This window comes from Fukomys damarensis, unplaced genomic scaffold (genome assembly GCF_012274545.1).
Source record: "Fukomys damarensis isolate Sample0158 unplaced genomic scaffold, DMR_v1.0_HiC HiC_scaffold_21, whole genome shotgun sequence".
Lineage (NCBI taxonomy): Eukaryota > Metazoa > Chordata > Mammalia > Rodentia > Bathyergidae > Fukomys > Fukomys damarensis.
Window position 1 is genome coordinate 28,841,888 of NW_022900933.1, and position 26,898 is coordinate 28,868,785.

Below are 26,898 nucleotides of genomic sequence, written 5' to 3' on the forward strand. Positions count from 1 at the left end.
AAAAAAAAAAAAAAAAAGTTTCAAGAGTTTTCCACTTAACATGCTTCTTCTTTTAATGTGCCTTTCCCTCTATCCTTAACTCTCTGCCTATCTTATTTTATTCATTAGTCCTGCCCTACCCCTCACTGTCTCTCCTTCTTGCCCCTCCATCTATCTAATGGTATAAACATAACAGGAAACTATACAAGTACATTAGAGAATTAGAATTAACCAGTGCTATCTATAAGTTAAACAGTACCATTTAAGGAAATATCAAGGTAATCTTCAACAAAATTTGGTTTAGCAAGGCATAATAAAACTACCAACAACAGGTTAATAGGTATCAGCAATCTCAGTCTCCTTCAGTCCCTAAGTATACTGCGACCCATCTGTATATATCCTCCTGGCTACACAAATACTTCCCTAAACCATCCCTCACCAGGCCTTTATCCCAACTATAAAATAACTCCAGCATAATCCAACTTCCTGTCTATTTTCTACCTATTGACATACCTCTTACCTTCTTCTTTTTCCACTAACATACTCTCTTTACCTTTCTACACCTCAAATGTCCCAGTACAATGAAGTCTGTAAGGGGCATTATTAAACAAGTAAATTCATCAAAACAAGCTTTAATGTTTATGATTAATATATGGTAAGTTCTGTTGACATTATTATAAGTAATGAAAATTTTCTCCTTACAACACAGTGACAGGGTTCCCCCTAATTAAAAGGAAAAGCTTGTATGGGTGAACAGTATTCCTAGACATACAAAGTTACAAAAACATCACTGGAAAACAGGTTCTAACTAAAGAGATCATCACATCAACAACAAACTCCTTACTCCATTTGACCTCACTCCTCAGCACCAGAAAAAGAACACACACACACACACACACACACACACACACACACAGGCACACACATGAAAAAACAAGACAACAAAAAGCCCCGAAAGTCTCGCAATACAGGTCCAAGGGGGCACTGATGGAGACAAAAGCAAACATCAGTTAGCAGGTCTTTATAAAATCATTAAAGAAGAGCTAACAAAATTTGATGGTTTCAAAGAGAACATAACCCAAAAGATGATGGAATCAACATACGAACTGGCAAACACAGATAGGGAGAAACAAAAAATTGAAAGAGCTGGCAAAAACAGTTCAAAGCCTGAATGAGAAAATCACCAAAGATACAGACTTCATGAAAATGTGCCAGAAAAGTTCTGTAAATAGAAAACTGTATATAATTCGTAAATTGCAGAAATGAACAATATGAAGACTGGGTCTCTGAAATTGAAGACTAATTGGAAAAATCATGGCAAATTACTCAGAGAAGCCTTAAAAATGATCAGAGAACAAGAAAAATTCATCCAACGGCTACTAGATGACACTAAAGACTAACCTAAGGCTAAGTGGATTTAGAGAAAAATTAGAAGAAAGCACACAGAACAAAAAAAATCTGTTTACAGAAATCATATTAGAAAACTTTCCAGGTATAAGGAAAGATTTCAACACACAAGTAAGCAAGGTTTATAGAACACTAAGCAACTATGAGGAAAAAAGAAGCTTCCCAAGACATATCAATTAAAATCCCAGAAGTCCAACAAAAAGAATCTTAAAAGCTATCGGAGAAAGGCAAAACTGGTATCACATCAGGATTATGGAAGACTTCTCAACACAAACTCTGAGGCCAGGAGAGCTTAAAGTGAAGTGTTTCCTTTTCTTTTTAACGTTATATTTCTAGTAGAATGTATTTATCATACAAATTGATCACATTCATTGTAGGGAATTTGTACTTTTACATATCTTTTTTTTTTGCTATGGTATGAGGGGGTCGAACTTGGGTCCTTATGCTTTTAAGGCAGGCGGCATACATAATATATCTTGAGTCTTCTTTTTTCCCCCCATTTTCCTCCCCACTTCAACCCTTCTCCCGCTCCACATTTACAAAAGCTTTGTTTCCATTTTTTCCCTTCTGTTCTCTTTTCCTGCCTTATTCCCTCCCCCTCCCTTGTTCCCCTTCCCATTTGAACACGTTTTTCCTACTTCCCAGTATCTAGCCTCCATTATGCTCCTTGTTTACCCTTTGGGTTTCTCACATGACAGAAACAATGAGATATTTAAATTTGTGTGTCTGATTTATGAAAGTACAGTCTTTCAAGCCCTTAAAGCTAACAACTTCCTGCCAGGGACTTAGCTCAGTGGTGCTACGCTTGAACGCAAGTGCTAGGTCCTGAGTTTGATCCCTGGTACCAAAAGGAAAAAAAAAAAATTTAAATAAAACTAACAACTTCCAAGCCAACTATCTTTCAAAATTGATGCAGAAATAAGGTCATTCCATGACAACATCTTAAGAGATACATGAACACCAACAAGCACTCCAAAAAATAACTCAAGAATATCCTAGACAGAGAAAACAAAGCCAACACACTTAAAATTCAGATGGAATGAATACATCAAGCAAGGCATGGAGGTAAACAAACAAAAAAGTAAAAATGAAGGAGTCATCAACAGAAGAACACAATGATAAGGAATAAATCAGTAACTTTCATCAATAATTCTCAATGTATATAGCCTCAACACGCCAATGAAAAGCACAGATTGGCAGATTGGATAAAAAAAAATAGAAACTAACATTCTGTTGTATTAAAAAAACTTCATCTAATCCCAAAAGAAACCCACAGACTAAAAATCAGTCTGGAAAACAATATTCAATGCATCAGGACCCTAAAAGCAAGTACGGGCAGCAATCTTATTCTCAGAGTAAACTTCAAACCAAAACTAACCAGAAGAGGCAAATAAATTAATTAACTATTAGTTAAGGAAAAAATTCAACAGGAAGATAAAATTGTAAATAAATAAATACACACACACACACACACACACACACACACACACACACCCCAAATACTGGTGGACCTAACTTTATAAAACAAACACTGCTGGACATAAAAGATAAAATAAGCACCAACACAATCATAGCGTATCATAAAAAGACAGATAAACTAAGCCAAAAAAGAAAAATCAACAAATAAATATCAGAGCTGGACTATAAACCTTTGAACAAATTAACTAAATAGATAACTGTAAGTGTTTTATTCTACTACAACAGGATACACATTTTTCTTAGCAGCACATAGACCTTTCTCCAAAATAAACCACATACTACTTCAGAAAGCCTGCTTAAATAAACACAAAAGAACTGAAATCATACCAAGTATACTATCAGATCATTGGGCACTGACACTAGGTACCAATCACAAGGGAAACCACAAAAAATTTATAAAACCCAAAAACTTAACACACTCCTGACCACTCAATGTTTCAAAGGGATCAAGGAAGTAATTAAATAATTCTTCTAGTCAAATGAGAATATCAGTACAACATACCAGATCCTATGGGACAAAATGAAATAGTCCCAAGAGAGAAGTTACTACAACAAGGATCACATTAGAAAGACACAGCTAGCTCAAATAAATAACCTAATGATGAACCTCAAGAGACTAAAAAAACAACCACTGTTCAAATTCAAGCCTAGTTTAAGGAGGGAAATAATACAGATCAGAGCAGAAATTAATAAAATTGAGACTAAAAATACAATACAAAATATTAATGAATTAAAGAGATGGTTCTTTGAAAGAATAAACAAAATAGACAAACCCTTAGCCAAATTTAACAAAAGAAATAGAGAAAAAAAACTCACATCAATGTAATTAGAAATCAAAAAGACAGGGGCTGGGGATTTAGCTCAGTGGCTCCAGTGCCTGCCTTGCAAGTGCAAGGGCCCGAGTTTGATCCCCAGTATTTTTTTTTTTTGGACACAGGATCTCACTATGTAGTTGAGACTGACCTAGAACTCACTATGTAGCCCAGGCTGGTCTCGAAATCCCCGGCCCCTTGATCCTCAGTATTAAAAAAAAAAAGAAAAAGGCTAAATCACAATGAACACCATCAAAATTCAGATTGTCAGTAAATATTATGTAAAGCTGCATTCCAACAAACTGGTAATCTTCAAGAGCAGATTTCTAGATACATATGAATTACCAAAATTGAACCAAGAAGACATAAAAATTCTGAACAACTCAATAACAAGCTGTGAAATTGAGGCACTGATAAAAAAACTACTATTAACCAAGAAAAGCCCAGGACTTAATGAATTCACTGATGAATTCTACAAGACCTTCAGGGAGCTTATAACACCAATACTACTAAAACTTTAATAAAACTGAAAGGGAAGGATTGCTTCCAAACTCATTCAAGGGAGCCAGCATCACTCTGATTCCAAAACCAGACAAGGACCCAACTAACTACAAAAGGAAACTACAGGCCAATCTCCTTAATGAGCATAGATGTAAAAGTTCTCAATAAAATATTGGCATCACCAAAAGGATCATATATCTGACTGAGTAGAGTTTATCCATAGGATGCAAAGACAGCTCAGCATATGCAAACCAATAAACGTAACACACCATACAAACAGAAGGACAAAAATCACAATATGATATCAATACATGCAGAAAAAATTTCTAACAAAAATCCAACACCCATTCATAATAAAAATCCAGAAGAAAATAGGTATAGAGGGACCTTATCTCAACCTGATGAAAGCCATTTATAACAAACTAGCCACCACTATCTTATTTAATAGGGGAATAACTGAAAGCTTTCCCTTTAATACATTGCTTTAAAATGTACCATTGGTACAAACACAACTGTCCTATCAGGTGGCTTGAACCACCAATGATACATGCACAACTGTCTTCCCATTGGGCAACTTATTCCACTCTGATGGTACGAATGGATTTAATCACTTTTATCAGTCTTTTTACTAATAAAATTAATAAAAAATCTATAAGTGGGCTGAATCTTATTATTTGCTTGAATTTAATAATTACCACTCAAATATAAATATTAATTAATACTATTCATACAAGCCACCCAATGGTCGTGTATGATGTTCATGCCAGTGGTTCAAGCCAGCAGGACAATCAAAATTCAAATCAGAGCCATCCATCAGGGAGATATACAAATTATGACCCCATTATGAATGTGTTAAAATCACAAACAAGACAATGATATCACTATCACCATTCCTGTTCAGTACAGTGCTCAAAACATTAGCCCAAGCAATCAGGCAAGAGAAAAAAATAAAAGCTGTATGTTTAGAAAAAGAAGAAGTCAAATTATACAAAAATTCCACCAAAAGACTTCTAGAATAACCAAATTCAGTAATGTAGCAGGGTACAAAATCAACACACAAAAATCAATAACATTTCTGTACACCAATAATGAGCATACCAAGAAAGAAATTAGGAAAACAATACCATTCATAACAGCATCAAGAAAAATTAAGTACATAGGAGTTAACCTAAGGAAGTAAAGGCATCTACAACATAAAACTATAGTACTCTGAAAAAGCAGATCAAAGAGGATATAAAAATAGAAAGATATCCCCTGTTCCTGGATAGGCAGAACTAATATTTTCAAAATTGCTATGCTTACAAAATTGATATTCAGATTTAACGCAATCCCAATCAAAATACCAACAGTATGCCTCAGAGGACTAAGAAGACAATTCTAAAATTCTATAGAACTAGAAGAGACTCAGAATAGCAAAAGCTATCCTGGGCAAAAGAGCAAAGCAGGAGACATCACAATCTCAGATCTCAAGTTACATTACAAAGCAACAGTGATAAAAATAGCATGGTACTGACAGAAAAACAGACATATGGATCAATGGAACAAATGAGAGGACACAGAAGCAACCTGAGACACATTCAGCTATCTGACCTTAGACGAAAAGACCAAGATCATATGCTGGAGGAATGACAGCCTCTTCAGCAGGTGGTGGTGTGAAACTGGCTATCCACATGCAGAAGACTGCAGTTAGACCCACATCCCTCACCATGTACTACACTAAAATAAATGAGTTAAAGGCTTAAAATCAAAACAGAAACAAGGTGCTGCAAGATAAAGGGGGTAAAACTCTTGAAAACATAGCCATAGGCAAGGACTTCTCTAAACAGAACCACAACCTGAAATGACATCAAGAATCAACAAATAAGATCATATCAAATTAAAAAGCTTCTGCACAGTAAAGGAAACAACAGAATGAAGAGACAGGTTGTACAATGAGAAAACATTTTTGCCAGCCACTCCTCAGAGGATTAATAGCTAGAATATATAAAGAAATAAAAATCAGACCCTTCCAAATAAAAGACCCAATAAAAAAGGGCAATTGAAATGAATAGATCCTTTTCAGAAGAAACACAAGTAGTCCATAAATATAAGAAAAAATGTTCAATGTGCTGGCATTAGGGAAATGCAAATTAAAACATCACTGAGATTTCATCTTACTTAACTATCATCAAATAGAATGGAAAACAACCACAAGTCAAATAATGATAAATACGGCAAGACTGTGGGAAAAAGAAACCCTCGGCAATGTAAACTAGTACAACTGCAATGGAAATCCATATGGAAATTCCTCAAAAAACTAAAATTAGAAATTCCATTCAACCCAGCCATTTCTCTTTTAGGTATCTTACTGAAAGAGCTAAAGACATCATATTACAGTGATACATGCATACCCATGTTTATAGCAGCTGAATTCATAATACACAAATCTTGGAAGCAGCCTAAATGTCAATCAACAGATGCATGGATAAAGAAAATGTGGTATTTATACTCAATGGAGTACCATTCTGATATAAAGAAGAATGAATTTGAACCATTTATAGGAAAATAGATGCACTTTGAAAACATAATGCTAAGTGAAGGCAATAAGACACATAAGCATAAATACTGTATGGTTTCTTTTATATGAAAAGACCAAAGTACAAATAAAGAGCAAAATAAATGCATTTATACACAATGGAGTACTACTCTGCCATAAAGGAGCTATAAATGAATGATTTGTAGAAAAATGGGTACACCTTGAGACCAGAGGTTTAAGTGAAATAAAACAGACACACAAGCCTAATATTGCATGGTTTCTTTTACATGAGAAACCCAAATTATAAATAAAGAGCAAAATAAAAGACTGATAATAGGAAACAGGGAAATAGAACATTTATAAAATGGAAGAAGACCAAGGGATAGATTAAGTGGGGAAGGACGTGGAGGGGGAGAAGGGGATTAAAAAAAGAATTAAGAAGTGTTATGTACATGTATCACCTCCCCAGAACAAATATAATCATGTAAGACAAACATGTACTGATAAAAAAAAGAAAAAAATCTGACAGCAGAAGTTACTGATTTAAGCTAGGAAGATCTACTTAAGGTTCAAAATTACAAGAATATTATTATTAATTTTATTATTCATTTAACTTTATTAATTTTAAAAAGTTATCACATTTAAACACACAAAAAATTAGGCTTACCCTGATATCAAAAGATGTAACAAGCAGAATGGAAAATATCAAGGCTTTTGGAATTCTGCATGAAATTTGTGGAAGAGACATGGGGTACAGCTGATACAGACAATTATGGAATGAATTGAGAAAAAGTAGTCATCTAATTATCAAACACACAATGATAACAAAAAGTCTAGGATATGGCTTTTGAGATTTGAAAATTAAGAGATGAGGGTGACCTGGAGCAGGACAGCAGCAGTGGAAGTGATGAGATATTCTGAACATATTTTTAAGATAGACAAGGTAGTATTTCGACTAACTGGATGTATAGCAAGGGAAAAAGATAAAAATTCTTATTAGATTTCTGCTTGAGTGGTAATGCCATATGCTGAGATGGGGAAATGAGGTGAAGTGCAGGTGTTTAGTTCTGTACTGCTTTAGTGGGGGATGCCTAAGATTCAGCTGAACACACTGAGTCAGTCTGATATATTAATACTTCTCTGGAGCCCAACTGAAAGCAGATAAGAGCTATGGGTAGCAGCAGCCTACAGATGGTAATTACAGCCATGAAATGGGATAAGAACCTAATTTATTGCCACAAAGGTCATCCTCCTTTTTCTTGACATTTGATACTGAAGCTGAACCCTATATCCATTTTTCCTTTGCCAGCTAACTTGGTTTTGGTCAGTAAAGGTACTGGAGGAATGTTGCAAGGCCAAAGAAGAAGGTATTGGTTTCCTTCCACTGGTGTGCTGGACCCAGCAGATTAGTGGGGGGTGAGGGTGGGGGCAGGTTTCTCTGCCACCATAGCAGAGGATTTCCTACATCAGCTGTGACCTATGCCCTCTGGAAAATTTCTCTATCACTGCCAGGTAGCAAAGGATCCTGTAGCATCCATGCCTGCTCCTAAAAGATCAGAATCTCAGTCTGGGTTAGAGAGAGATAGTCCTTCCTTTACATTCATTCTTTGTTCACTCTCCATTAGTCTGATAAGTAGTACCTGCTTTCTGAAGTTGCTACTTCTACACTCCTCAAAAATCCTCTTTTAATTTTTTAGTTAACATTTCATAACCTGTGTGCTTGAGCACAGTGTTGAGTCCTTGCCGACAGAAAACAGGATCTTAGTAATGGAAAGTATGCACAGGCATCACAATCAATCAAATTATTTCCTGCTGCTGTTGGTGATGAATTCTCTGCTACAGTGAGCTCCATGAGAGCCCAATAGATTGCTTCCTTTCACTACAGCAACGATCATTACAAGGACAGTACTGTGCAGTAGATTCCACAGAATGTATGAAATATTTACAGAAAGAAGTAACCAGCTTCCATGGCAAGTCTAAAAGGATTCTTAGCACCTTACAGTCACTAAAAATTAAACCCTGGGCCAGGGATTTAGCTCAGTGGTGCCACCGCCTGCTTGCAAGCGCAAGGTCCTGAGTTCAATCCCTGGTACCTCCCCCGCCCCCCCAAAACCAAACAAACCCAAAATTAACTGGGTTGCAGATTTACAATATTTGTTGAATTACACAGCCTCACCAAGTTTCTTATACAAAAACTATGGCACTGAATGGGAAAATCTGGTTAGTTTCAGACAAAACTGTAATCTTAAACCCCTTTTTTATTCTAGGTCTCATTTTCCAGCACACGTAACCTGCTTTCCTTGTATCTGAGAAGTCTGACTGTCTGGGAGGTTGGTTGCAAACATATGCTCATCCTTCTGAAGAACACCACAACTACTCCTTATGGTCACTAGATTTATAACTTGGATCAAATCTCAGCACCTTCTAGGGCAGAAGTGGCCAAACTTTTTAAAGAACTAGATAATATTTTCAATTTTGCAGGACATATAATCTGTCACAACTACTCACCTCTGCTATTGTACTGCAAAGGCAGCCCTAGACAATACATAAATGAATGTGCATGGCTGTGATCCAATGAAACTTTGCTTATAAAATAATGAGCTGTGGCTAACCTGTAATGCAGAGGAGGGAATTATCTCCTCCTCTACTCCTAAATCTTTTTTCCTCTAAATCTTAAGTAGGTAAGATTGTTGTTGAATCCTATATCCATTTTTCATTTGCAACTACATCCCCCAAGAATGTCTAGAAAATAGTCCCTTCATTAAGGTACCAGGAAATACATTAAGTGCAGAATGTGTATCTTGGAAGACTCTGTGGTTGTTTTTCTATGTAGGGAAAGAATGAACCTAGGAGATGTTGCCATCAGTGGGGGATCCCTGATTGAACAGGGATTCTTAGAGAACTAGAAGCCAAGTAGCAACTTAACTACCAATGAGAGGGTACACAGTTTTACAGCAAAGGGCAAGAGGCGTGTACTAATAATCAGAGTTTTTGGCCTTTCAGGATTTCTCTTGTTGGCTAATCACATAAGCAGGTTTCTCTAGAAACAGGTAGGCTACCAATTAGCTATGCTATAGGAAAAACTCCAGATGTAATAGCTAAAAATATAACTTCAATCACTACAATTGAGAATCATAAATTCCCCAATTTCTAATTTCAGACTAAAGCCAATAGTCTGTGTACCCAGAGCCTCTTAACTGAGAAGACTAGGTTCTATTGAGGAGGGATCTTACAGAACCACCACACGTATATATCTTATTTGAAGGAATCTGTGGCCACTTATGAGAATGGCTGTGGACTGGGAAAAGGAAATAATCCAGACTTTCAAGGATTACTACATGCAGACCCTGAAATGATGCTAATTCTTGAGAAAACAAAATACTGCTATTTTCTACTAAAGTGGGAGCTTATGATGATGATAATATGAAATCTTAGGCTAAGTTTGAACCAGTTTGTCTCTAGGTGGTTTGTGGGTCCCACCCAATTCCTGAATTAAAGTACTTGGCAAATGATAGATTCTTCCATGCCTGTGCTATACTTCATGAGGGTAGGAGCATCATGACAAAAACAACTTAGTGAAATGCTTTGGAAATTCCCAACCCTACCAAGACAATAAGTCAGAGGCAAAATATCAAGCCTGAGAACCATAAAAATCAGAAAGACTGCCTCACAATATGAGGAATGGGAATATCTATCACATCGTCATGTAAACTTGCCTGTGGGGTCTATACTGAAATGAGTTGGATTTTAGATAATAAATGGATAATATATATAACCAGGTAGTGACTTCAATTACAGCTGCTTTTCCAGATGTAGTATCTTTACTGGAACAAATTAACACAGTCCGTAGCATTTGTTAGGCCGGTATTGCTCCGATTAATGCTTTTTTTCCTTCATGCCAATTTGTAAGGACCACTAGAAGCGGTTTACTTTTACCTGGCTTGCATCTTCAAAGCCTTGCCTCACGGCTATTTCAACTCTTGTTCTCTGCCACAGTAAGTCCACAGAGATCCTGATTGTCCTGACATTCCATAAAACATCTCAATGGTCCACTACACTGATGACATTATGCTGAATGGATCTGGGAAACAGGAAGCAACAAGTACTTTAGATGCCTTAGTAATACACATGAATCTGGAGTGGCAGAGAATCCGCATAAAAATTCAGGGGCCTGTCACCTAGTATCCAGTAATAAGGAGTCAAGACATTCCTCCCAAGGTAAAATATAAGTTGCTGTACCCCGCATCACCTACCATGAACAGAAGGAGAAAAAATGCCTGGTAGGCTTTTTAGAAGTGACGTACACCACATTTCATTAAGCTTCTGCTATTCATTTACCAAATCATTTTAGAAGGCTTCCAGCTGTCAGTGAACATTTGAGCAAAAGGAGGCAAGATCTTCCTCTTGGGAAGAAAGAGCTGACAGATTTGGTGACACATAGGGATGCTGTACAGAGCCTCTGGGGTACTACCCATGGAGAATCACACTGAAGAACCACATACTCAAGAGCAAATCCATGCTCGCCTTTTCAGATTATTATTTTCTTTTGGAGAAATAGCTTCAGCTTGCTACTACACCTTGTTAGAGAGTAAATGCACAATCATAGGTTATCATCAGGTGACTATGTGTCCTGAGCTTCCAATCATGAACTGTAAGTTACATGATCAACCTAGCCAAAGACTGAGTGTACAGAGCAGCAGCATGAAATGGACATGAAATATAAATGACCAGGCTTGGAAAGATCTGGAAGTTACAAGTAATATGTATGGAGAAGTGGCTCAAAAGCTTTGCTAATTCCTGCAATGCTTCACCCCTCTCTGAATCTATACCTACGGCCTCATGAGTGTTCCTTATGATCAATTCACTAAGGAAGAATTGTACATTTCTGCACATGTCAGCATCCATCTGAAAAGCTTACACCCTCACTTGGGGATGACCCTGAAGAACAGAAGTGTAGTTAAAACCTCCCTGGGGGCAGCACTGTAAGCCGTACCTTTGGTTTTCTACTTTGCTGTAAAAGATAACGAGATGTTCAGATTTATGCTGATTCATTTGTAGTTGCTAACGATTTAGATGAATAGTTAGGGATATGGAAGATTAGAGACAAGGAAATCTGAAAAATACAAGTATGGATGAAACTCTCAGAAAGGGCGCAGGCTGTAGAGATTTTTTGTGTCCTAAGGAATACTTATCAAAGGTATCCACTGTAGTAGAAGCTCTTAATAATCAGGTGGAAGAATGATATGCTCTGATATCGGCCTGTTTTCCTAGCCCATTAGTACTTTCTCACTGGGCTCATTCTGAAAAGGACAGAGTCTGTTCTTGGACTAAAAAAATGGACTTCTTAGCAAGACTGATCTTGCTACCATTATTGCTGAACATCTAATCTATTAACAGCAAAGATCAATGAAACCTCTGATATGTCACTATTTTCTAGCAAGACCAGCCAGCTACCTGGGGGTGTGCTGGTTATACTGTACTTCTTCCATTATAGATTCATATTCAGGGGAAGAGACATGAATTCTGGATTTGCCTTCTTGTTCATAATGCTTTCAGTAGCATTACCATCCATGAACACACAGGATGTCATAATGATCATCACAGATCTCCACACTTCGGATCAAGGAACTTATAGTACAGAATATTTAGTATTACACTCATGTCCACAGAGTTAACTGGTTTTATTACATACTTCCATTATTCAGCAAAAGCTGCTAACAGAAAGGTAGAATGGCTTCCTAAAGACTAATTCACCATCATTTGGGAAACAATACCCTGAAAGACTAGAGTTCCACCTTATAACCTGTGCTACAAGCATTGAATCAGACTATCTCATATGTTGCTATCTACTTGATCCAGAATACACAGGTCTGGACATTAAGAGATGGAACTGGGGGTGCTTCATCTATTAATCTAATAACTAATTTGCATAATTTATTTTTGTACCCTGGAAACTGTGAAGGATGTTGATTTTTAGCCTTAGTTTCCAAAAGCTAGGGGAATGCTTCTACTAGAGGGTGTAACAAGTGGATCCACTAAATTGCAAGATGAAACTGCCACATGAAACAACAGGAAAAGAAAGGAGTGATAATAGTTCTGGCTGGAGGGATACATCTGCATTACAAAGGGGAAACTGAGCTGGTGCTATACAACAAAGGCAAAGAGCAATGTGTCTGGGATGCCTCTTAGCTCTTCCATAGCCTATGGTAAAGCTTAATGGAAAATGACAGCTACCATATTTCTGTGGGGATACTGAGATTTCAGATTCGGTAGTAAGAGTTTGGGTCACTCTTCTGGCTTAGTTGTGCTGGCCACCTGAGATTCCAGTTAAGGACTAGGAAACTTACGGATAGGTAGCAGAAAAAGGAAGTTGCAGATGTCAGCTACAGTTTTATGACCAATTAAAGAGACAAAGGCTACAGTAACTTGCATAAAACACTGGTTTTGTCTATACATTTACTACTTATTATTTAGGACTAGTTCCCTCTCCCTTTTCTCCTTAATATTTTATACAAACTTTCTGGAGACTGAGAGTTTAGTCTTACGGTGACAGAACATTAAGTAAAACTGTGAGTAAATTTGAGAGTAACTAATATAGTTAGCAGGGGATATAATGACCTGGGACCATGTTTCCTTTCTTTGGAGAGTAAGAATGTCCCTTGTTCCAAGGGTAACTGCATCTCTGGGTAGAAGCATAAGGTTAATTATGTGATTGTACTGAAGTTTGAAGGTGTGTAGAAGGGAGCATGTGGGTGCTAATTAGTCAAAGCAATAGATTCTATCAGTTATTAATTTTTGTCTCAGTTCCACATTTACCTACCATTCTTTGGCTTTCAGAATCCTTTTCCTTTGGCCAACTGGCTGATAATAAATTTTGCCAATAGATGGCGCTGCAGAGACACCATAAGGCTAAACCAGGAGTTCACTTTCCTTCTACTGTGCTGTTTTACATAAAGAACCAGGGCACTGGCAGCAAGAACCCTGCCCACATTCTTTACAGTGGCAGTTCTAAGTGAGTCCTCCAGGAAGCTTCTCTACCATCATGGTAACAGCCCTACTGACTCAGCCATGATTTGTAACCTCCAGCAAAATTCTATGCCAACACAACAGAGGTCCTCACAGTCCAGTGACTTCTGCCCTAGTTAAACTCTTCACCAAGCACTGGTCCTGACCACTCATCTCTGGTCTGTAGCCTGTGACAAGTTTTTCCTTCACCAAAGACAGAGTGAGTCTTCTGGGCCAGACAAACCCTTTCCAAACAGCTCTGAATCTTCTTTACATCCTTTGTTTGCGTTCCCTCAGCACTACTGAAGCTGCTTCCTCTGATGGGTCCTTATACAGTCTTTTTTGTAGGCAACCACCTTTTACTAGTTAGTAATTCTTTTCATTAAATTTTCCATGTTCAAATGACTGGTACAGTATGGGCCCTGTTTTCTGACTGGACAGTGATTTATCTGAAGGGCAAGGGTACACATTAAAAAAAGAAGACTGGGAGAAACCCTGCAGCATACCCATATGCGGAGAGCAGGAAGAAAAGGGAGAGCAAGAAAAAGAAACAAAAAGGAAGTCAGTGAAGTGGAGGGAAAAAACTGGCACACATGGGTTCTAAAGACAAGTGAAAGAAGAAATGCTCAGTCATGTCAAAAAATGATTGAGGGACCAGGGATTTGGCTCAGTGGTTCCATTGCCTGCCTCGCAAGTGCTAAGGGCCCAAGTTCGATCCCTGGTACCAAAAAATAAAACAACAACAAAAAAATTGTTTGAGGCACGGTGAAAACTGACCGAGGGATTGGCAGCAGATTCAGTGGACAAACACAGCAACAAGCCTAAGTGGAGTGGGTTGTGCAGCAACTGTCAGGTGAACACAGAGAGAAGCATCAACCCTTCTTCTACCACTCAGAAGAGCAGAGGAACAGAGCCACAGTGAGAACAATCACAGCTGCAGATTTACTCAACACTTATGGTGCTGGCTGGATGCAGACCGAGAACAGGTGGGAAGCTGGATTTTAAAAGGATTACCATAACAGGCATCCTTTTAAATTATAGGAGTTCATGAAAAAATACAGAAAATTCTCAGAGATCAAAAATAAAAAGGGTACAGAAAACTAGAGTAATAAAATCATGTTTGCTCCAAGGGCAGAGAATACATCCCATACCTGGCCTGCCTAAATCCAACCATTTTCATTATATTCAGTACAGCACTAGTTTTCAAATTTATATTAAATTCCAAAATACAAATAGTAATGATATAAACCCATAACTTCCAAACTTAAAAGTCTGATCTCTGAATCATTAGGACACAGTTATATTACTGCACTGAGTTTTTACTTGTACATGAGTTATATGGTCTTTTATTTTCTTTTCAAATTTGATGGAAATGAGAGCTTATAGTGGCAAAGTAATTCTTTGTTTAGTTCAAAGACTTTTGAATAAGTGTGATAGGAACACTTATTGGTTTCATAGAGGTGATGTAACAAATTATTACAAATTGGGTGGCTAAAGCTACAAAAATCTGTTCTCTTACAGTTCTAAAAGCACGATGTTGACAGGATTATGTTCCCCCCTGAAAGTTGTAGGGAAAAAAATCCTTCTTCTCTCTAGCTTCTTGAGGTTTCCAACAACTCCTGGTGCTCCCGGGTTTTTAAACGCATAACTCCAATTTCTGTCTCACTGCCACACTGTGTTCCCCCCCTTTGTCTTCACATGGCTGCCATATAGAAAACCAGTCACTGTAATCACAGCCCCCCTGGACCTAGTGTGACTTGTTCTTAAATTAGTTACACCTATGAAAATCCTATTTCCAAATAAGTGCACATTCACATGTATTGGACAGGTATTCACAGGTATTCAACATATCTTAATTAGCAACAAAATTCAAATCATAACAAACAATAACTCTCTTCTATAAACCATAAATCTAAACACAATATACTTGATCTTAGCCAAAAGGCAGAGAAGCAATAATCTAAACATAATAAAAACTGGAAATGTTTCCTTTTAAACATAGTTTATCATAATAGAGGCACAGTCTCTACTGAAAAAAAGTTATTTAAAAAGATGTCCCTGAAGTTATCAAACAAAAGAAGAATTTTATTTGATGGTGGAAAAGTCAGAAGAATTAGACTTGGTGGCATACACCCACAGTTTCAGCTACAAAGAAGGCTGACGCAGGAGGATTGCTTAAGCCTAGGGGACTGAGGCCAGCTTGGGCGACACAGCAAGAACATGTCTTAAAGGGGTGTGGTTGGCTTTACAGAAGAGAACTAGAATAGCGAAATTCTGGGCAACAAAGGCAAGGCAGGGGGCAGCACAATCCCAGAATTCAAGTTATACTACAAAGCTACAGTGATTAAAATTGCATGGTAATGGAAAAAATCAATCAATCAATCACCCAAAACCAAAACCAAAATGAAAACCAAACAAAAAAACACACTTGTGGATCAATGGAACAAAAGATACAGAAACAAATCCAATTAATCAGAATAGATCTAAGATATAAACACTAGAACAGAAACAACTGGCTAGAAGACAAAATAGGTAAAACTAAGGAAGACATAGGTGTAGACAAAGACTTTCTGCACAAAACCCGTGGCCCAAGAAATAATATCAAGAATCAACAAATGGGATGTAAAATTAAAAAGCTTCTACACAGTGAAGGAAACACGAAGAGTGAAGAGACAACCTACATAATGGGAAAATAATTTTGTCAGCTACTTCTCAGGCAAAGGACTAATATTAGAATATATAAAGAACTAATATATCCCCCAAATTTAAATACCCAGTAAAAAATGGGCACTGAAATGAATGACATTGTTCATCTGAGGAAGTACAAAGAGTCAATAAATACATAAAAAAATGTTCAACATCACTGGTCATTTGAGAAATGCAAATTAAAACAACACAGATTCCATCTCACTCCAGAAAGAATGGCTATCATCAAGAAATCAACCAATAGCAAATGCTGTTGAAGCTGTGGGAAGGATACTTCTCTATTGTTGGTAGGACTATAAACTGATATAACCTCCATGGAAATCATTATGGAGATTCCTCAAAACACTAAAAGTAGAAATTTTGTTTAACCCAGCTATTCCCTTCTAGGTATCTTCTCAAAGGAGTTAAAGACATTATACCATAGTAATGTATGCATATCCATGTTTATAGTAGTGCAAATCATTATAGCTAAATCTTGGAAACAGCCTGTGTATCCATCAAATAGCCTGTATGTCCATCAACAGATGAATGGATAAAAGATGTGGTATTTATACACAATAGAATACTACTCTGCCATGAAGAAGGATAAACTGAAGTCATATGTCGGAAAATGGATGCGCCTTGAGACCTTAATGTTAAGTAAAGGAACTCAGACACACAAGCTTAAATATTGCGTGGTTTCTCTTATATGAAAAATTCTCCCACCCTCTCTCTATATATATCTATATATAGATATGAAATATATATGAACATATGATTATGAAATATATAATGAAATATACATATGTATAAAAAAAGGTATTATAATGCAGTGCAGACAATGTTATCTAAAAATGCACCTTAAAAAAAAAAAAAAGAAAAAAAGTGGGGGATTTAGCTCAGTGGTTCCACTGGCTGCCTCCCAAGCAGAAGGACCCGAGTTCAATCCCTGGTACCAAGAAAAGAAAAAAAAAAAAAAAAAAAAAAAAAAAAAAAAAAAAACGCACCTTGACTGTACAATTGTCTTACATATTTTATATTTTCTTTGGCCTATTAGTCTGATTTTAATATGATTATATGATAATTAACTTTATAGTATTTTATAAGATAAATGAATCTGATGCTAGAAAAAATAAAAGGGGATGGAGGGAGGGGGTAAAAAGAAGGGAATTGAAATGTGTTATGTATATGCACTAATTCTCTATGGTGAATACAATCATTATGTATTGCAAATGTTTACCAATAAAAGTTTAAAAAAAGGAAGTTTCTTTTAGGGAGAGGGAGAGACAGAGAAAGAGAAGTAGGAAGGGAGGGAGGAAGAAAGGGGGAGGAGGAAAGAGTGAGAGCCAACGAGAATAAATGAGAACAGAGCTGAAGGAATTTTCAACAAAATTTTATTTGGGAAACTTTAAAGCTACATTTTAGGAAGAAAAAGATGATACTACAAGAAAAGTCTGAGATGCAAGAAGAAAAATTCTCATGAGTAAAGAAATGTATAAGTGGATATAAACCTTGTATCTGCATAAAGCAATTATTAATTATTATGACTTCACAAATCAATTAATAACAAAGCCAAGTGAAGGGGCTGTAGGGGAGCACAAATAAAATAAAAATGATGGGCATCAATAACTAAAAAAAGGCAGTGAGCAGAATCCAGGTGTTCAAGTAGTCTATGGATTGTGATTAACTTCAAAAGTTTTTAAGTGTACGTGTTAAATATTGAACAGTAATCCTAAAAGAATAAACTCTACATTTTAAGTCAATCAAAATAGTAAAACTAAATGAATTACACATTCATGTTACTTGTTTTCAAGTTGCCCTTATTCTTTGCCTCATCTGTTGACTGTATCTCATTTCTTACAGCAACTGTTCTGAACGTGCCCAACTGGAATTTCTCTTGTCAGACCCCTGACTTTACAGCATTCCTACTTTACTAAGAAATTCAAAGCTGTCTGTATAGCTTCATCTTCCCTAGGTTAATAGCAACTCTGCTTTACTAACAGCCTCATTCATCCGCCTCCTATATGTGCTCCCAATTCTGATTCATCCTAAAATAGTCTTTGCACACTTCTGCGATCTTTTTTTTATTTTTAATTTTTTCTTTTACTGAGTTTATTGGTACATTTTAGGTATACAGTACAATTACATTCATCATTGGGATCCTGTACCTTTACAAGACAGGTCTTGGTTCTCATTTTTGTCCCTTGTCTGTGCTCTCCCTTCACCCCCTCCTCCCCTCCCCATTTACAAACACTTTATTTACATTTTTTCATTTTCTCATATTTTTTTCTTTTCCCTTATTCCCTTTCCCCTACCCTTCCCATTTTCCCTACACCTTTAGCCCCTTTCTTCCTATTTCACATGGTCAATTATCTTATTAGGATCTTATGTACTATTATAGATTTTCACACCAGAGAAACTATTCAGTATTTACACGTGTGACTTATTTATTTCACATAGGAGTATATCCTCAATATGTATCCATTTTCCTATGAATAAATCTAATTTCTCATTCTTTATGGCTGAGTAGTATTCCATTTCATAGAAAAACCACATCTTCTTTATCCAATTTCCAACTGATGGGCAAATGGGCTGTTTCCAAGATTTTGCTATTACAAACTGTGCATTTCTGCTATCTCTTTTAAAGTTGAAGCAATCTTTCTTAGTTTCCAGCTCTGATTATGAATAACTCATAATCACAAAGGGAGGAAAACTGAGTTTCTCTTTACTTCCTACAGTGTTTCCAAGATGTCACTGAAAATTAGCTCAGTGTAGGCATGATCATGGGAGGACCATGAGGGACTGTGTACAATTAATTTTCTTTATGTAGCATCATGAAGTAGATATTGAGTAAATATTTCAAAACACTTAAAGTCTTTTATGTATCTACTCTTGGTTTCCTATACTTATGAAGGTTAGAAAATTGTGATAACTTAATCTATGCTCAAGTCTGAGAGCCTCTTACCCGTTCTTAGTTTCCGGACAGCCAACATACAATGACTAGGTGAGAGATCCCATATTCTTAAGGTTTTATCATCACTTACGGTAGCACAAATGGGTAGATAAGGATGTGTGGCCAAACCCCACACCTCTCCTTCCATATGTCCCTATGAAGAAAACACAGTTAGGATCAATTCAACCTAAAAATACATTCACGGCACAATGAGGAGCTCCACAGACCTGCTCACCTGTGAAACTGATGAAAAACATTAAACTATAAATGCTTTTAAGAAAATAAAGTAAATTAAAGAATATATTGAAGAAAATGTGCTAAAATTTAGTAAACATGGTGAATCTATGATATTTTAAGTGAGATCCAGCCCCTCTTCCTTCTACCAACTCATCCAAATGGAAACTTCACACTAGAGCCAGGAACACCTGGCTCTCCCCGGTTTCCAACTGGAGGGCTGTCTTGCCAGGATTTCTCATCCTGCCCCCAGCTACCCATTGTGAAGTCTAAAATCTTCGTGAATACAGCTTGTCAGAGCATTCTACATAATTTTGGGGGAAAATCATTTCACAATTAAATTATGAGTAGGACTAGTTTTCCTGCCTACAGACCAGCTGTGCCGTGTCGAGACAATTCTATCTTCGCCTCTGGTCCCTGCTAAATCCTCAATGATCCGGTGATGCTGTGACACTGCAGGCTGTGACAATGAAGACATCCTGGTTCCTTGAGAACTGAGTTGTAAGAGAAAGGTTTCACCTGGGGATGGACAAATTCCTAATCAACGTAAGTTCATCATCAATCTAGGATCTGCATCAGCATAAGTTCCTCGTTGTCCCATGATTGTCACCACAATCTGAGTCATCTGTCACTCCCTATGAGCCAGAAAAGGTGTGGCAAGCTCAGGGTGCCTTCATCTTTGCTGCCCATAGCTGTATCAATCAGGTCCAAAGCTCAGCCTCTTCTCTAAATCTTGTTTCCTGTCTTTATTCATTAATTTGCCTTGTGCTGTTCTGGCTCCCAGGAGACCAGGACTCACTGCAGGGGTTCTGGTAATGTCTCCATTTCACTGCTCCTTCAACAGCTAATAAGCAGATGCTTCCTCCTCTTCTCCACCCCTATTCTAATGGACAGTCAACCTTGGGAGCAGCGCCAATGAAATGCAACCCAAGAAGACCTGAGCCTACTGCTTCTCTCCCCCAGAAAGCACTCAGTTTCTTAAAGCCTGGGACACTCAAGAGAAACATTCTATTCCCCTTACTTTCAACTCCAGAGTCCTTTGCGGAGATTTTACCTGGAGGGAAAAGCAGCCAGAAAGACAGCTCTTTATTTCCTATAAATTATCTTTACTTACAGCAGAGTGTGGAAAAATTCATGCCTAAGAGCGTTCTGAAAAACAGTGGAGGTTGTAATGAAAACTGGGAAAAGACCGGCAGAGTAATATGACAAAGCTAAATTACAAAAATAGCTTATCCCGGGGTGTTAGGGAATCTTAGAAATAGGCTGCCTGGGGTCAGAAGCAACCAACAAAACTACCCCAGGAAACTATCCCTTTTAAGGAGCCTGAATTTGATTAGTTTAGTCCATGAAGCAATGTGTTTGCCAGGAAATGCTTAAAAAAAAAAAAAAAAGCAATCAGGCAGCAACTAAAGGAATTTAACAGTGGGATAAGGTCAAGATAAAAGACACGAAACAAGAAGGGATACAGTACTTCTCAAATCATTTTAGAGCACCGTATCACCCTGATTCCAAAATCAAAGACATCACAAGAAATATATAGACCAACATCCCTTATAAACATATATGCTAAAATCCTCTATTTAATACTAGCAAATTGAACCCAACACATATAAAAAGAATACACACCATTTTTAGGAATGCAAGATTGTTACATCCAAAAATCAATGTAACATACCATGATTAGTAGAATGAAAACCAAAAACCACATGATCCTCTCAATGGACACAGTCCTGTCCCACTCAAGAAACATACAAGAAAACACTTAAACTATGTTTGGAAGATTTAATCAGGAATGGATGGATTCCAAAATAGATCCACAGACAGTGATGCTACAGTGCTGTGTGGATCAAACTCGGGTCCTTGTGCTTGCAAGGTAGGCAGTAGCACTAGTGCTGTGCATTTTTAAAAAAAGAACATATATAATAACATTTCTGATAAGTATATATACTCCCATTTTTAATTACTGTAGTTTCATATTATCCTTATTTCTAGCATATGGATTTTCTCAAAGATTTTTTTTCTTTTGGCTATCTTTATATTTTCCTCTAGACGATTTTTAAAAAATCATTCCTAAATTTGTGAAAAATCTCATTAAGGGTGGACTGTCATTGAACTTACAATTTATTTAGGTCTTCATGTCTTTAAATAAAATCTTACAGTTTTCTTACCAAAACCATTGCATATTTCAATTATGAAATTCCTTGTTGCTGTACAGTTTTTTGGTATGAGTAGCATTTTAAAATTGTATTTTCCAAACTCTTGTTACCACTGTACAGAAATACTATTGATTTTTTATAAGTTGTAGCTCATCACATTACTGGGCTCTTTAATTAGTTCTGATAGTTTTTCAGTTTATTCTCTTGTTATCCAAGGTACAGGATAAAGTTGTTATATATGGAAATATTAGTGTTGTCTATTTATTTCCAATGGTTACACCTTTTGTTGATTTTTTTCTTGATTGGCTAAGGTTTCACCCACAAGGGTGAATGACAATGGTGAGACCTGCTATTCTTGCCTTGTTCCTGGTGTTAAGGTAATTTAAAAACACTGAAATCTTAAACTTATAATGAATATAAAAAATATAAGAGGATGGTGGCACATGCCTGTAATCCCAGCACATGGGAGGCTGAGGCTGAAGCAGGAGGACTGCTTCAATTTCGAGGCCAGCCTGAGCTACATAGTGTGCAAGGCCCGCCTGAACCACATAGCAAGATTCTGTTTCAAAAAACCATAAAAACAAACAAACAAACAAACAAACAAACAAAAAAATAGAATAGGCCAGGGGTATGGTTTAGAGACAGAGCATCCATGAAATCCATGAAGCTAAAGCTTTGGGTTCAATCCTCAGCATCATAAACACACACACACACACACACACACACACACATATGAAAAAAAGATGTATTAATGATAAATTTACTTGGGAGGTTATCAGGCTGAGACAGCTCCTGTGCTTTACATTTCTGTGTAAGGAAACTGAAGTCCAAAATAAACAGTAAAATGAAACTAGGTACTTATAATTTACCAATCAGAAATGGCCAACCAATCTCTAATTAAGGCTTTTTTCACTCTAACCAATCAAAGATCTTGTCTTCCACATTCAGCTCACTGCCCATGCTGCTGAAGATCTCCCTGACCCTTCTGTTGTTGAGTCTTGCTCAATTTATGAATATTTCAATGCTCAAAATAAGTTCTGTTAAGTGTATTTTGTCCAAAGTTTTTCCTCTTAACAGATGTCATTAATTAATTTATTTATTGAATATACTGTTTATGAATAATTTAATATTCATTTATTAAATATTTTCTCACAATTATGAAACTGTGATTTTTAATAACGCCACCTCTGGATTCAACTGTAAAAGAATACTAGTGTTAATATTTTCCAAGAGACTGTAAATACATTAAACACCATCATCTCTATTTTCATCATCCATTCATTTCCTGAGATTGTAAACACATTAAATTTCATCATTTCTTTATTAAAAAGCATATTATGTTACTAAGATCAGTAGATACCATTACTTTAACACAATGTTTTTCCATTTATATAATCTCCTCAATATGTCAGAATACTGTAATATCAATAATATAATAGAGCATTATGCATGTGCAGTGTTCAGATCTACATATATCCTTTGGTGTCCTTCAAACCGGAGATTGGAAGGGAACTAAGTCTGTATTAAGAAAAAAAATAACTGCATGAGGACAAGTTTTCATCAGAATAAATCCTACCTCACACTTAACTGTTTCATGGTGTTTGACTAATATTCCTCTATACTTTTCAGATAAATATAATACACTGCAGAAATGTGCATCTAAAAATTTAATACATCATTCTTGATGGAAATGCTAAGAACCAAGTGACCAGAACCTACTGTTTCAATTCACATTTCTACTACAAAATTCTTTCATATTCTGAATTTTTGTTTTTTTACTAACATCTTTTAACTGCTAAATATTTTCAGTGCTCATTTTAAAAAATTATGTTAGAAACTTAAGAATGACTTACCTGAAGAGTTTCACAGAAAGGTTCAACAAACATGTTTCAAATAAATAAAATTGAACATGAAATAAATTGCTGAGATACATGAACTACAACTAGTTTTTCCTTCCCCTGGACTCTTATTTTGTGATAGGCATTTACTCAAATATTGGCAATTATTCTATAATGAAAATATGCATATTTGTTAACTGGTATCTAGTGTATAGCTATATCCAAATTAATTTTTTTTCTGTATATATTAACAAATATTTGCTTAAACTTTTTTTTTACTATTATCAACTTTTGTCTCTTATGTACTAAAAGAAGAAATTGTATGTGAAGTAAAAATAAAAGCATTTTAGCATTTAAAATACCTGGACTAGAAGTGTTATTGGGCCACTTTTATCCACTTCTAGTATTTCACCATTTTTTGTGCCAACTAAAATATGGCCATGTCCCAGTGATATGGCACGTATAGATGGGTTATCTTCCAAGAGAAGACCTGAAATGTTAAATGGAGATATTCTTGGAGATATAAAGTTACTGTAATACGAGAATGTATATATTGCTAATTATGCTATTTTGACAATGGTATCACATTAAAAGGTTGTTTTCCTCTGTATCTAAAGTATTATAATGCACTGAATCTCCTTTAATAATTTATTAATCTCAAAAATAAGTATAATTGTATAGAATTCCGCTCCATCCCAGATGCCCTACTACCATTCTGACAACTACTTCTTTACCACTTAGATTAGTCCCTCCTTATCTACTTCCTGCTCCTCTTGTAGTATTGAACAATATTCTAAATATTTCATTAATACATTAGTAAACATGATACAGACCCAGTTTCTGTCCCTTACACAGCATAGTGACCTCATGTGAGGAGCGTCTTGGAAAATGAGCATATACCAAGGGGTTTTATCCTTTTGTGGGGAGGCAAAGGATAAGACAGCATTTGAGACTTAAAAATGTGGCATGTGGCTAGGTAAATGGAGCAGGCAGGAGGAGGGCAGAACAAATTCTAGGCAAAACTGCCAGGCATGGAGAAAGGCCTGGAGGTAAGAAAGTGCACAGCATAGGGCTTTAAGGAAAAAGTATAGTGAAAGGCAAAGGGAAGAAGGGCCTAGAGGGTACAGACAGGAGGGACAAGACACCAAAGTGAAAAAGTGCTAAGTCTGAAAATGTTTCTGATTGGTGATAAATATGATGCTCACTTGAAAATTTTCTAAGAAAACTACAGATGTTAAAACTAATATTGATAATACTATTCTTAGCTAATATTTTATCATGTATATCATAGAAAACAGATTTCTGAAAGGATATTAATAATTGTGGAATCAAATTAAGTGACTCACTTAACTGTGATGATCACCAAGTAAAGAAGAAAAAAATGCAACCATGTATTCCATCTCAGTAATCAAGCACATTAATGAGCAATTAATCTGTTTTTCCACAAAAGATTGTGACTCTCAAATCACCTTTAGATCCTGGGGCCAAAGAGGCTCTTTTTATAGCATAGGTCTTGAGACATCTTTCAAAGGAGTCATCCCAAAGAGCTACTATACCATCTTTTCCTCCAGTTACAAATCCCTATAGAAATGAAAGGTTCCAGTTAAAAAAATATAAATATATTAAAAATAATAACTTTATATTGAAAAACTCTAGAGGAAAGCCAAAGGTCAGTTTGTAAGTAACAGGAATTAGCCTACATTATGGGTTTTAAAACATCAACACAAAATCAGCAAAAATATTTACAATGATAATGTACATTCTTTTAGGCTAAGACGTTAAAAACACTGTTGCTAGTTTGGAACCATGAATTAGATCTCCCACTTTCAACAAGTTATATGTATTTTCCTGGAGTCTTCTTTATGTGTTTTGTTTTGTTTTGTCTGTGACAAGGTTTTGCTATGTAGTCCAGCCTGGCCTTGAACTCGCCATCCTCCTGCCTCAGCTTTGAGTGCTAGGATTACAGATATGCATCACCATGCCCATATTCCTGGAGTCTTAATTTAATCTTTCACAAGAAGATAATAATGGTACTTTCCTAATAGCATATGGTGATTAAATGTAATACACTACAATACTTTCTCACACATAATAAGTACTCAATAAGTGTTAAATTAAACTTCTTTTACACATCAGATCTACATCATTCAGTGTTCAGGACTTTGAAGAAAGGAACAAAGCAAACCCCAAGAAAACATCAGCCCACAATACAATTCGGCAGTAAGAACAAGGAGAAAGGTAATGTTTCTTTACTTCTAAAATTGTTCTATATTCCACAATTAGATTATATTTAATTTAAAAAATCTCTTTAGGTTACTTACTTTTTCCAGTGCATGCATACTGAACACTGGCCCATCATGTGCTTTAACTGTTTTTACGAGAAAGACGTCTCTCCAGATACACACATCTCCTGTAGATGTTCCAGAAAAAGCCATCTCTTCGGTCCACCCATATACGGCACACATCATTGTGTCATTTTTCCCCAGTGTGCCTATGTAGCCTTTTCTTCCAATCAATCCTCCCCCTAGTTCATAAAAATATTAATTACACTTTAAAATGTATATAATTATAAAGAAGTACATTTTTTTCCTACTTAAACAGAAAGGCACATAACATGAGAACTAAACAGAAAAATATGGATCTTTGGATTGGTGATTTGGGCAACACCCTGCATGGTGGGTTTTTGGCCATATGTTTTTGGATAAGCAAGACATGGATTAAGCTAGTCTTAATCAACCTGAAGTATTTTTGGTAATGTTTTCCAAAATTTTTATTATTACATATTTAAGAATACAAAAAAGGTATTAAAAAACAATATAATGAGCACCTGCGCATGCACTATCAAACTATAAAAGCCAATACCAAATGGGACCTTGCACTTGCAAGGCAGGTGGCAGAACCATTGAGCTAAATCCCAGCCCTTTTTACAAATCTCATTTTAGTAACTATGTATCACTCCCTTATACAGTGGTACCTCATTCTTCCTACAATTCTAGTCTCAAACCTAGTTAGATGACAACTGAATCAAATTAAATGGTTATGTTTTAGGCTCAATGTTGATCTTGCGGGCAAATTTGATTTGGTTCTCATCCAACTTGGTTTGCAACCAGAACTGTTCAAAGAATTAAGTTCATGAACCAAGGTTCCACTGTATCAGTTGTTACTAGTTTAGATCAGGAATATTTCTAAAATGCCTCATGTGCTCATAGGCTAGGCATTTAAAAGATAATTAAATATTGGGGGTACTATAGCTGCTGTAAACAGGTGCAGGTCACTGGGGTTATGACTTGGAAGGGTTTTATCTCTCTTCCCAGCTCTTCCATTTTCTCTGTTT

General features: G+C 36.3%; 1 protein-coding gene across 2 annotated transcripts in view; it reads right to left on the minus strand.

Moving 5' to 3' along the window:
- Positions 1-26,898, minus strand: part of Eml5 (EMAP like 5) — a 137,955-nt gene that overhangs the window by 45,031 nt on the left and 66,026 nt on the right. For both annotated transcript variants that reach the window (XM_033766748.1, XM_033766747.1), the window contains exons 17-20: positions 25,886-26,088; positions 25,034-25,145; positions 23,927-24,054; positions 19,349-19,490 (exon numbers count right to left, since the gene is read on the minus strand). In XM_033766748.1, coding sequence (XP_033622639.1) covers positions 19,349-19,490; positions 23,927-24,054; positions 25,034-25,145; positions 25,886-26,088 — 585 coding nt within the window. The remainder of the gene's footprint in view (positions 1-19,348; positions 19,491-23,926; positions 24,055-25,033; positions 25,146-25,885; positions 26,089-26,898) is intronic.